General features: G+C 46.6%; 1 protein-coding gene across 2 annotated transcripts; it reads left to right on the top strand.

Moving 5' to 3' along the window:
• Positions 1–568: 568 nt before the first annotated feature.
• LOC129701975 (interferon-inducible GTPase 5-like) lies at positions 569–8,436 on the top strand. Of its 2 annotated transcripts, XM_055643432.1 has the most exons (3): positions 569–726; positions 2,773–2,908; positions 6,754–8,435. In XM_055643432.1, exons 2-3 carry the CDS (start codon positions 2,889–2,891, stop codon positions 7,949–7,951), a joined length of 1,218 nt encoding a protein of 405 aa, XP_055499407.1. In that variant the 5' UTR covers positions 569–726; positions 2,773–2,888; the 3' UTR covers positions 7,952–8,435. The 2 variants fall into 2 exon arrangements, with proteins under 2 accessions (XP_055499407.1, XP_055499408.1); XM_055643433.1 differs by lacking the exon at positions 569–726 and having other exon boundaries at positions 2,789–2,908; positions 6,754–8,436.
• The last annotated feature ends 4,170 nt before the right edge of the window (positions 8,437–12,606 follow it).

Raw genomic sequence — 12,606 nt, 5'->3', positions numbered from 1 at the left:
TCTATGACGATGGATAGACTTGGTTTATACTCTCTAGAATTTAAGAGATTGAGAGGGGATCTTATAGAAACTTACAAAATTCTTAAGGGGTTGGACAGGCTAGATGCAGGAAAATTGCTCCCGATGTTGGGGAAGTCCAGGACAAGGGGTCACAGCTTAAGGATAAGGGGGAAATCCTTTAAACCCGAGATGAGAAGAACTTTTTTCACACAGACAGTGGTGAATCTCTGGAACTCTCTGCCACAGAGGGTAGTCGAGGCCACAGTTCTTTGGATATATTTAAGAGGGAGTTAGATGTGGCCCTTGTGGCTAAGGGGATCAGAGGGTATGGAGAGAAGGCAGGTACGGGATACTGAGTTGGATGATCAGCCATGATCATATGGAATGGCGGTGCAGGCTCGAAGGGCCGAATGGCCTACTCCTGCACCTAATTTATATGTTTCTATGTTACCCAAATCCCAGGAATTTCAAACCAAAGATCCCACGCTTCAAACAGGCGCATTATTGCAATTGGTTCATGTAAGACATGGTCCAATCACATGAAGCGACGGGGTGGAGAGAGAGAGGGGGTGAGTGAGGCGGAGATAGAGAGAGAGAACAATAGCAACCGAAACCGAAAGCGAACGGGAAGGGGGAGAAGGAGAGAAGGAGAGAGAGGTGCGAGCCACACACTGCTTGTTGTGTTCACCTTTCCCCTCCAGCGTCCACCTGCAAGAAGGAGTACAGGTAGGAACAAGCGGTTGAAGCACAAACTAAGGCGAGTTCCCAGCGCGACGGTGTCACGTTAGATGGAGCCACACTGTAAAGGCAGCAATGTTGTCCCCGTCAGCTCTCCGTGTGATCTGCTGCAAAGCGACTGGATCCCACAATAGACGGAACATCTCCGGCAACACTTGAGCCTTACATGTGTAAAGTCTCCCCCTCCCCCTCCTTCACCAGCGCGGCTCTCAACTTCCTGCATGGTCTGGACTTGAAGTTTTGGGCGAATCGAAACTTAACAGCAGCAGCAAAACACCCTTTGTTTGTCCTTCAGATTCTCTCTGAATGGGAGCGGTTTCAGAGAGCGGGCGTTGCACTCAATACATTGCAAATAGATTGGTAAACATGATAGGGGATTAGCGAGTGGCCGCTGGCGTTTGTTGTCACGTTACTAGTCCGTCTTGTTGTTCCGGGCACTCAATGGGAGAGAAGGCGGCCGCTGTTGTCACTGGGACTCTTTAACATCCGCTACAACCAGAGCGGCACAAACTCCAGCCCCGCGGCCTCCTGTGGGCGGTGAGGAGACTGAGTGGATTGTCTGCCCCTCTCTGACACTTGTCTCCGGGCCCGGGACCCCCTGCAGAATATCAACCCTCTCTCGGAGCCACGTTAGAAGCATAGAAACAGCAAAATATTTGCAGTAGTAGGCGGTTCGAGCCAGCACCGCCCTTCCATATGATCATGGCTGATCATCTAAAATTAGTTCCCCGTTCCTGCTTTTTCCACCCCATGTCCCTTGATTCCTTTAGTCCATTAGATCTAAATCTAACTCTCTTGAAAACATCCAGTAAATTGGCTTCCACTGCCTTCTGTGGCAGAGAATTCCACAGATTCACAGCTCTCTGAGTGAAAAAGTTTTTCCTCATCTCAGTCCTAAATGGCCTTATTCTTAAACTGTGACCCTGGTCCTGGACATTGTTTCAGTACCTGATCATTTTGATTGATCTCTGTTGGTGGTAACATTTACTGTACAGAAATAGACCATTCGGCCCAACTAGTCCCTGCCATCCTTTTTCTGCCACATGTTGATGGTGGTGAATTTGCCACAGGTAACATTGTTGTCTATCAGATGTTTCAGTTTAGACACAAAATGCTGAAGTACTTCAGCGGGACAGGCAGCATCTCTGGGGAGATGGAATGGGTGACCTTTCGGGTTGAGACCCTTCAGACTGATGTCAGAGGAGTGGGTGGTACAGAGATGGATGTAACAGGGATTTCCAGTCCAAGACACTGTTTTAACAAGGGGATTGTTACAGCGTTTCCAGTTACACACGAGCCAGTTATTGTATGAGGTTGTCAGTCACCGTTTCAAAGTACTGACTGATTTACAGACTACGTCTGTAGACCGACCCACAGAGACCTTGAATTTTCCCCATCTCCATTCACTACCAGTCTCTGTGTTCAACAAGTCCTCCTTCTCTGGGGGTGGGGGGACTCAATTCTCCAAACCTCCTGCTGTCAGGTTGAGAAAGGTGGGGTGAGACATCCCCGCTGTACACAGGTTCATAAGTGAAAGGAGCAGAATTAGGCCATTCGGCCCATCAAGTCTACTCCACCATCTACCATGGCTGATCTATCTCTCCCTCCTAACCCCATTCTCTGCCTTCTCCCCATATCCCCTTACACCCATAACGAATGAAGAATGTATCTCTGCCTTGGAGAAATCCATTGACTTGGCCTCCACAGCCTTCAGTGGCATTGATTTCCACAGATTCACCAGCCTCGAACTAAAATAAATTCCTATTCCTAAAGGAATGTCCTTTAGTTCTGAGGCTATGACATTGGGCCCAAGATTCTCCCACTAGTGGGAACATCCTGTCCACATCCACTAGACAGGTTTTTGGTAAGTCTCAATGAGGTCCCCCTCATCCTTCTAAACCCCAGCACGTATCGGTCCATTTTCAGTAGATTGCATGAAACCCATCCTGATTAAGGGTGATTTTCCCAATAGCCTCAGGGATTTCTGGTATAGAACAAACCATCACTCACTCTCTCACTACTTTCCTCTTGAAGGAGCAGACTGACACATCCACGGACAAAGAGGAGCTCTGATCACCGACCTCACCTCAGCACAGCGCCGGGATCACTGGATCATCACACAGGCCGGCAGCGAGACACAGAGATCAGAAATGGGAGGAAGCAGTTCCAGGTAGGTCCGGACACACCGCACCCTGTCTCCCAGTCACCCTGTCACCCTGTCTCCCCATCACCCTGTCACCCTGTCTCCCTGTCACCCTGTCTCCCCATCACCCTGTCACCCTGTCTCCCCATCACCCTGTCTCCCCATCACCCTGTCTCCCCATCACCCTGTCTCCCCATCACCCTGTCTCCCTGTCACCCCTGTCTCCCCATCACCCTGTCACCCTGTCTCCCCATCACCCTGTCTCCCCATCCCAACCTGTCTCCCATCACCCTGTCACCCTGTCTCCCCATCACCCTGTCTCCCCATCACCCTGTCTCCCCATCACCCTGTCACCCTGTCTCCCTGTCTCCCTGTCACCCTGTCTCCCTGTCACCCTGTCACCCTGTCTCCCCGTCACCCTGTCACCCTGTCTCCCCGTCTCCCTGTCACCCCGTCACCCTTTCACCCTGTCTCCCTGCCTCCCTGTCACCCTGTCTCCCTGTCACCCTGTCACCCTGTCTCCCTGTCTCCCTGTCACCCTGTCCCTGTCACCCTGTCTCCCCCATCACCCTGTCCACCCTGTCCCTTGTCACCCTGTCTCCCCATCACCCCTGTCTCCCTGTCTTCACCCTGTCTCCCTGTCACCCTGTCTCCCTGTCTCCCTGTCACTCCGTCTCCCGTCTCCCCATCACCCCGGGTTGAGATAGAGATATATACAATGATGAGGAACATCGATCGGTATGGTGAATGGTGACTTGTCTTTTTCACAGGGCAGGTAATTAAAATCTGGAGGGTTTCCAGTTGAGGGGTAAAGATGACTGGTGGGTATTTGGAACCAGCTGTCAGAGAAGTGGTAGAGACAGGAACACGATCGTCATTTATTAGCCAAGTGGGTTTAGCAACAAACGAGGAACAGTCAAACCTAAAAAGCAACAAGACACACAACTATATACGAATGTGATATAAACATCCACCACAGTGACTCCTCCACATTCCCCACTGTGATGGACGGCAATAAAGTCTTATCCACTTTAATCCTTTCCTCCTGCGAACCAACCGCAGCTGGAGATCGAGCTCCAACGTTGGGGCGGTCGAACTCTTGCGACTTGGAGCAACAAAAGCCGACCCCTGGCAATTGGAACGCCCGCTCCAAGATGGTAAAGTCCGCAGGCTCCGTGGTTTTGGAGTCTAGAAATCCCAAAGCAGAGGCCGACAACTTCACGATGCTAGGCTGCAGTGCAGACGGAGATACGACATGGAAAGAGTTGCATCTCAATGGACAGTAGGTGCAGGAGTAGGCCATTCGGCCCTTCGAACAAGCACCGCCATTCAATATCATCCTGGCTGATCATCCCCAATTAGTACCCTGTTCCTGCCTTCTCCCCATATCCCCTGACTTCGCTATTTTAAAAATTTTAGCCCGATCTAGCTCTCTCTTGAAAGCATCCAGAGAACCTGCCTCCACCACCCTCTGAGGCAGAGAATTCCACAGACTCACCACTCTCTGTGAGAAAAAATGTTTCCTCATCTCCGTTCTAAATGGCTTACTCCTTATTCTTAAACTTTGGCCCCTGGTTCTGGACTCCTCCAACATCGGGAACAAGTCTCCTGCCTCTAGCGTGTCCAAACCCTTAAACAATCATATATCTAAAGTCCAGAGTGTACAAGCCCAGCTGCTCCATTCTATCAGCATATGACAGTCCCGCCATCCCGGGAATTAACCTGCAAACCTATCCTGCACTCCCTCAATAGCAAGAATGTCCTTCCTCAAGTTAGGGGACCAAAACTGCACACAATACTCCAGGTGTGGTCTCACTAGGGCTCTGTACAACTGCAGAAGGCCCTCTTTGCTCCTATATTCGATTCCTCTTGTTATAAAGGCCAACATGCCATTCGCTTTCTTCACTGCCTGCTGCAACTGCATGCTTACTTTCATAGACTGATGAAAAAGGACCTCCAGATCCCATTGTACTTCCCCTTTTCCCAACTTGACGCCATTTAGATAGTAATCTGCCTTCCTGTTTTTTCTACCAAAGGGGATAACCTCACATTTATCCACATTAAACTTCATCTGCCATGCATCTGCCCACTCCCCCAACCTGTCCCAAGTCACCCTGCATTCTCATAGCATCCTCCTCACAGTTCACACTGCTCCCTAGCTTTGTGTCATCTGCAAATTTGCTAATCTTACTTTGAATCCCTTCATCCAAATGATTGATGTATATTGTAAATAACTGCGATCCCAGTACCGAGCCTTGCGGTTCCCCACTAGTCACTGCCTGCCATTCTGAAAGGGACCCGTTAATCCCTACTCTTTGTTTCCTGTCTGCCAACCACTTCTCTATCCATGTCAGCACTCTACCCCCAATGCCATGTGACCTAATTTTGCCCACTAATCTCCTATGTGGGACATTTTCAAATGCTTTGTGAAAGTCTCCATTGAGGAAAGAGATAAACAAGTTTCCCCCACCACCCCCCACAAATACACAAACTAAAGATAAACTGAAAGATACATTTTACAACAAACTAAAAAGACAAAGGATGAAAAAGACAAAGATGGCCCATTGGCGAGGCAGCCAACGTGCGGCGCCCCCTGGTGGTATAAAGGCATTTAACACAGACAGGAATTGGAAAGGTTAGTGGGATATGGCCCAGACGTGGGTGAAAGGGATTAGCCCTGGTTGGCATCCTGTTAACAGGGACGAGTTGGGCTGAATGGCCTGTTTCTGTGTTGGATCCTTCTACGATTCTATGGCTGTGTTCTGTGTTGGCGCAGGCACTCTGACAATCTGACAATTCATTCTTCTTTAGTTGAGACTGGGCATGTTGTGGAAGCCTCTATCACCTTCTGCAACCTATTCATGACTGGATGTACTTAGACCACAGAGCTTTGCATTAGTCCACGGGTTGTGGAGCCACTTTGCTCTGTTCATTGTTTGTCAAGATCCTTCCGATTCCCTTCATTACAGATAGATGCATTCTTTGTATGAGAAACACATTTAAACGCTCCCCTTCTTGAGCAGATGTACCCTCACAAAGCAACTGTTCTCTGACTCTACCCAAACCTCACTTCACCAACTTGACCCCAACACCTAAACCTGGGAACATACAGGGCCATGTAAGTGGAGGCCTTCTTGGAGTGAGTGGATATTACAGAGTGAAGACATGCAGGTGAACGGAGGGAAGTGGTACGGGAAGGATTAGTTGGCCCGATGTGGAAGGGCAGCAGCTTCTGTAATGTGTTTGGGGACAGGTATCGATTGATCAGGGAGACACCAATATCTGGAGAAGCTCGGCCGGTCAGGCGGCATGTGTCGAGTGGCTGGGCTTCCTGTAATGAGACCAAGATCAGCAGTTCCATGAGTTAAAGCAAGGGTGGCTATTCACAGTCAAAGTATATTGACTAACAGCAACAAATGAACAAACTGCAGGAGGAACTAAGTGGGGCTGGTGCAGCCTCGACCCAAAATGTCCATCTTCCTTTTGCTTCCATACATGCTGCCTGACCTACTGACGTCTTCTGGCATTGCTGTTTACACTAGATTCCAACATCTGCAGTCCCTCATGTCTCCACCATCAACTGATCCATACCCAGGCACATTCCAGAATCTCACTCTGTACAGATTATCTGTTGCACTTTGTTCTGTTGCAGGAAAAGCATATCAACCATAAACTATACTTAGCCTTATCATTGTGCATGTGTACAGAAGTACAGTGAAAAAAAGCTTTGTTTAGCATGTTGTGTAATCAATAGGTCAGGTTGACATGAGGATATCTGGTAATGATGCAATGTGCAATGTATTTCGATGCTATTTCAACTGGAAACTATCATGGTTCCATTCAGTCATGTTCTAACACATGTTTCCTTTCAGCCAACAGGCGGCTCAGTCTGAGACCCCCACATTCTTCACTCAGGAAGAGCTCAGCAAACTGAAGTCCGCCTTTGAAACGGGAGGTGTGAAAAAGGTTCAACCTTTGATACAGAAGAAGATCAAAGAACTGGACAACACTGAGCTGAACATTGCCGTGACGGGAGAGACGGGTACAGGAAAATCCACCCTCATCAACGCCATGAGAGGGCTTCGTAGCGAAGATCAGGGAGCGGCTGAGGTTGGGACCACGGAAACTACAAAGGTGCCAACCGGATACCCACATCCCACTCTGCCCAATGTCCGCTACTGGGACCTGCCGGGGACCGGAACCCAACGATTCACCGCGGGTTCCTACCTGAGGAATATGCAATTTAAAAAATATGATTTCTTCATCATAGTGTCAGCTACTCGATTCAAAGAGAATGATGCAAAACTTGCCAAGGAGATTAAGCGGCTGGGGAAGAAGTTCTATTTTGTCCGCTCTAAGATTGACGCTGACCTTTATTCAATGCGGAGAGAACGGAAAGAATTTGATGAAGTTGCAGAAATGGAAAAGATCCGTAGTGACTGCGTCAGTACGTTGGGGAATGTCGGGATCCCTGATCCCACCGTATTCCTGATATCCAGTTTTAAACAGGATCAGTATGATTTTGCTGAGTTAAATGAAGCACTGGAAGGTGATTTACCAAACATAAAGAAAAGGATCTTTGTCTTGGCCCTTCCCAACCTCAGCGTGGAGATTGTTCAGAAGAAAAGTGAGTTGCTGAAGAAGGGGATCTGGGCGTTGGCGACCATCTCGGGATTAGTTGGGGCCATCCCAGTCCCTGGAGTCTCTCTCGCTTGTGACATTGGGATATTGATTGGAGCAATCGTCCAGTTCCGGAAATGCCTGGGTCTTGATGATGCTTCTCTTCACCGACTGGCCAACAGAACAGGTAAATCCGTGGAAGAGCTGAAAGCCGCGGCTAAAAGTCCCCTGCTGGGAGAAATAACTCCAGATGTCATTACGAGGGTAGGTTGGGGAGTCGCGGCTGTTACCGTGTCAGCCCTGGAACTAGCTCTCGACATTGTCCCAGTCATTGGCTCCATTTTTGGAGCAGGTTCATCATTCCTCATGACCTTCAAGATCCTGAGAGATGTGCTGAAGGATCTGACAGAGAGTGCGGAGAGGGTGGTGAGGGTAGCGTTTGAAACTTGAACATAGAAGGGGACAGCACAGGAATGGGCCCTTCGAATAATGCCAACGTTACGCCAAGTTCAACTGATCTCATTTGTCAGTACATGATCCATGTCTCTCTACTGTCTGCACATCCAGGTGCCTATCCAAAGGCCTTTAAATGCCACTATCAAACATGATTTTACGTCTTTCAATTAATCGAGTTCCTTTTATGTTGTAGTCATAGACACATAGAATATAGGTGTGGGAGTAGGCCATTCGGCCCTTTGAGCCAGCACCGCCATGCATGGAAACAAAGAAACATAGGAAAATAGGTGCAGGAGGAGGCCTTTTGGCCCTTCAAGCAAGCACCACTATTCATGATGATCATGGCTGATCATCATCCACAATCAGTAACCTGTGCCTGCCTTCTCCACATTCCCCTTGATTCCACGAGCCCCAAGAGCTCTGTCTAACTTTTAAATTCCTCCAGTGTATTGGCTTCCACTGCCTTCTGTGGGCAGCGAATTCCACAAATTCACAACTCTCTGGGTGAAAACGTTTTTTTCTCCTCTCAGTTTTAAATGGTCTCCCGTTTTATCACCTGGTTCTGGGCTCCCCCAACATTGGGAACATGTTTCCTGTATCTAGCGTGTCCAATCTCTTAATAATTGTATATGTTTCTATAAGGCCCCCTCTCAGTTTTCTAAACTCCAGTGAATACAAGCGCAGTCTTTCCAATCTTTCCTCATATGACAGTCCTGCTATCCCGGATATTAACCTCGAGAACTTACTCTGCACTCCCTTAAGAGCAAGAATGTCCTTCCTCAAATTAGGAGACCAAAATTGCACACAATACTCCAGGTGTGGTCTCTCAAGGGCCCTGTACAACTGCAGTAGGATCTCCTTGCTCCTAAACCAAATCCTCACACAATGAAGGCCAACATGCCAGTAGCTTTCTTCTCTGCCTGCTGTACCTGCATGCTTACTTTCAATAGATTGAAAGAAGTCAATAGATTGAAGAAGTCTAATGCCTAATCTTGCTGGATAAATACAAGAGTGATAGTATATTTATGATGACCAGGAACCACCAGTGAGATGTACAGGTGGTACTTCCAGAAATTCAGAAGCTCTGTAACAATCAAGGTGAAATGTTATTCAGCATGGGCCTATAGAAGGCACAGTTTTGTGAACTTTCAGTTTAGAGATACAGCATGGAAACAGGTCCCTCAGCCCACCAACTCCACCCCGACCATTGATCACAGTTTCACACTAGGTCGAATTTACCGCACTGTCTCATCCACTCACTCCACACTAGAGGATATTTTACAGAGGCCAATTAACCTACAATCCTACACGTCTTTATGGGTAGAAACCTGAGCACCCGGAGAAAACCCACATGGTCATATGGAAACCATGCAAACTTCACACAGGCTGCACCTACCTGTTATATATAGAAACATAGAACATAGGTGCAGGAGTAGGCCATTCGGCCCTTCAAGCCTGCACCGCCATTCAATATGATCATCCAACACAGTATCCCGTATCTGCCTTCTCCCTTTAGCCACAATGGCCACACCTAACTCCCTCTTAAATATAGCCAATGAACTGGCCTCAACTACCTTCTGCGGGAGAGAATTCCGCAGATTCACCACTCTCTGTGTGAAAAATGTTTTCCTCATCTCGGTCCTAAAAGATTTCCCCCTTATCCTTAAACTGTGACCCCCTTGTTCTGGACTTCCCCAACATCGGGAACAATCTTTCTGCATCTAGCCTGTCCAACCCCTGAAGAATTTTTGTAAGCTTCTATAAGATCCCCCCTCAATCTTCTAAATTCTAGCGAGTACAAGCCGAGTCTATCCAGTCTTTCTTCATATGAAAGTGCTGCCATCCGCCATTGCAAGGTACCAACCAACAGCACCTTACAGTTAGCAGCCAATTTGACAGCCATAAATGCAGCTGAAACGCTGGGGATTTTTAGCACAAAATAAGTGTAGTAAAGCACACAAATGATTGGACAATGCATATTCACCATCCCTACAAACCTCTGAGGTTTAATGTGGGTCAGAGTTTACCAGCTAGGTTCTTGTCTCGTTGACCTGTGACTTTTCACCAATCGGGTGTAGGAATGGATTGTACTTCAGGAAGTTGGCCCAGTGGCCATTGGCAAGGTCTTGTATACGGAGGGCAGTGTGTGTTGAAGTTCCCTTGCATTACAGATAGGTGCATTCTTTGTATGAGAAACACATATTAACACACGGTGATGGGGGGTAAAACTAATAATTGTACAGACAATAACTATGCAACACAAATAAAACAATCTTTTGACATTTTCATTAACATGGGTAAAGAACATAAATTTATCACAGAAATATCAATAGATAACATGACATAATATGATGAATTATTGAAAGAAATTGCATTGTGTAAAAATAATGGCCTTGCGTAGCTTTAAAAATTAATTGTAAATGCCCATTTGACACTTGTTGAATGGGAAAGATAGATCAGCCATGATTGAATGGTGGAATAGACTTGATGGGACGAATGGCCTAATTCTGCTCCAGGAACTAATGAACTGTATTAATTCTGATTTTCAGCACAATGTATGTTACCGATCTGATGTATTCAAAAACGCTCTGTGATTAACATACACTATTCCAAATATTTCTCTCATCAATACATATCTGTGCCTTCTGATTATTCAAGATAAAACCTCAATAGAAATGCAAATATTGTGGTCTGATGTTTTTCTTACTTTTGCTTGTGCAGCGCAATGTATCTCAATACATGAGAAACACCAAAAGAGAGTTGTCTTTCCTGCAGAAATGCATTGCACCTTCCCACATGTTGCGAAGGTGCTCCATAGAGTACAATATTCCATGCAACTCATGCACATAGTATTTACACACATTTTCATCAATGGGCAGCACCTCATTCCACAGACGGTACAAGTCAAAGTCATCCGTTACATTGAGCGTGAAATCCAGGGTAATGTGTCGTAGGTGGTAATTGTTCAATAAAATATAGAAAACATTGGTTTGTCATCAAGACTCTACAGATATGGGGGACAAATAAATGATGAGAGGCGTAATTTGTTCAGATTGCAGACAGTTCTAAATATTCCACTGAGCAAATTGGTTCCCACTTTACGAGGTAATTCACAAATTCTCCCGAGTTTTCCCCTTGATTCAAACTCGCAGAATGTTCGTAACGGATCCGTAGGAGTCCGTAGATATATTATAAACCAGCCGTAGGTACTCGGGGCATCCTCCCGACTATTGTTTTACTCGTGGACATTTTATATCAGGCTGGAAAAAACGTCCTGACTTACCTGATGCCCTGAATACCTACGGCTGTCATGACGAGCCGCTACGATGCATCTTGAATTTAGTTTTGATAAAGGACTGATCTTATAGAGGTGTATAATGATCCTATAGAGGTGTATAATGATCATATGGAGGTGTACAATTAACCTATTCAGGTGCATAATGATCATATAGAGGTGTGTAAAAGCATGACTGGAATAGATTGGGTAGATGCACAGAATCTTTTGCCCAGAGTATGTGAATCAAGCGCCAGAGGACATAGGTTTAAGGTGAAGGGGGAAAGATTTTATAGGTATCTGAAGGGTAAGATTTTCTACACAAAGTGTGGTGGGTGTATGGAACAAGCTGCCGGAAGAGATAGTTGAGGCTGGTACTATTGCAATGTTTAAGAAACATTTAGACAGGTACATGGATAGGACAGGTTAGGATGGATATGGGTCAAACACAGGCAAGGAGGACTAGTGTAGAAGGAACATAATTTCAATGTGCTCACAAGTAACAAATGTGAGAATAACAAGCACAATTGACCATTGACTGTTGAGTGTTTTGTGGGCAAGTTGGGCCGAATGACCCTGTTTCACACTGTATAACTGATTCAATTATGTGATGAGTAGAGCCAGGATTTTGCCATGTGCCTTTTCATGCCTTTTTTGATGATTTCAGTAGGATAATGCCTTTTTCACGATTGAGTGCCTAAATCAGCCTTTTTTGCTGTTTTAACGTAACTTACAAGAACATTTACACCACCGGGGCAACACCTGGCTGTAAGTGGGTGTTCAGTGGTGATTGAAGAGGGGTGCATGGGAAAGGGTCCAGTCTTTGCAAACTGGAGTCATGCTTTAAGTAGGTGTGAAGTGGTGATTGGGGAGGAGTAGGTGGGGAAGGGTCCAGTCTTTTCTGTTTATCGAAACTGCAGTAGAACTCGTTCAGGTCGTTGGTCAGCTGACGATTGTCCAAGGAGCAAGGGGTTTTCCTCTTGTAGCTTGTGATTTCTTGCAAGCCCTTCCACACTGAAGAAGAGTAATTTGCTGAGAACTTGCACCTCAACCTCTCAGAGTACCTTTCCTTGGCAGCTCTGATTCCTCTTCTTAGCTTGTACTTGGCCTGCCTGTAGAGGTCTGCATCCCCGCTCCTGTAGGGTCTACCCTTGCAAGCATCAAAAATGCTTAAAGTCAAGTCCACACCCTGTAAAAAATGGAATGATTTGGTGAGAGTGTACCAATGTTTTAAACTTTAATAAAACTTTTTTGCACTTTTAATGCTGTGTGTTCTTCATCACAATAGAACCTAATAGACAGGAATGGCTGCTCTGTGGGAGAGCCACTAAGAGTGCATGGGGGGAGGTTGTTTGGAGATGCACTGAATGTGTGG

Source organism: Leucoraja erinacea, chromosome 12, assembly GCF_028641065.1.
Source record: "Leucoraja erinacea ecotype New England chromosome 12, Leri_hhj_1, whole genome shotgun sequence".
NCBI lineage: Eukaryota > Metazoa > Chordata > Chondrichthyes > Rajiformes > Rajidae > Leucoraja > Leucoraja erinaceus.
Note: the sequence above shows the minus strand (reverse complement) of the source record. Positions and strands in the feature narration are given on the sequence as shown.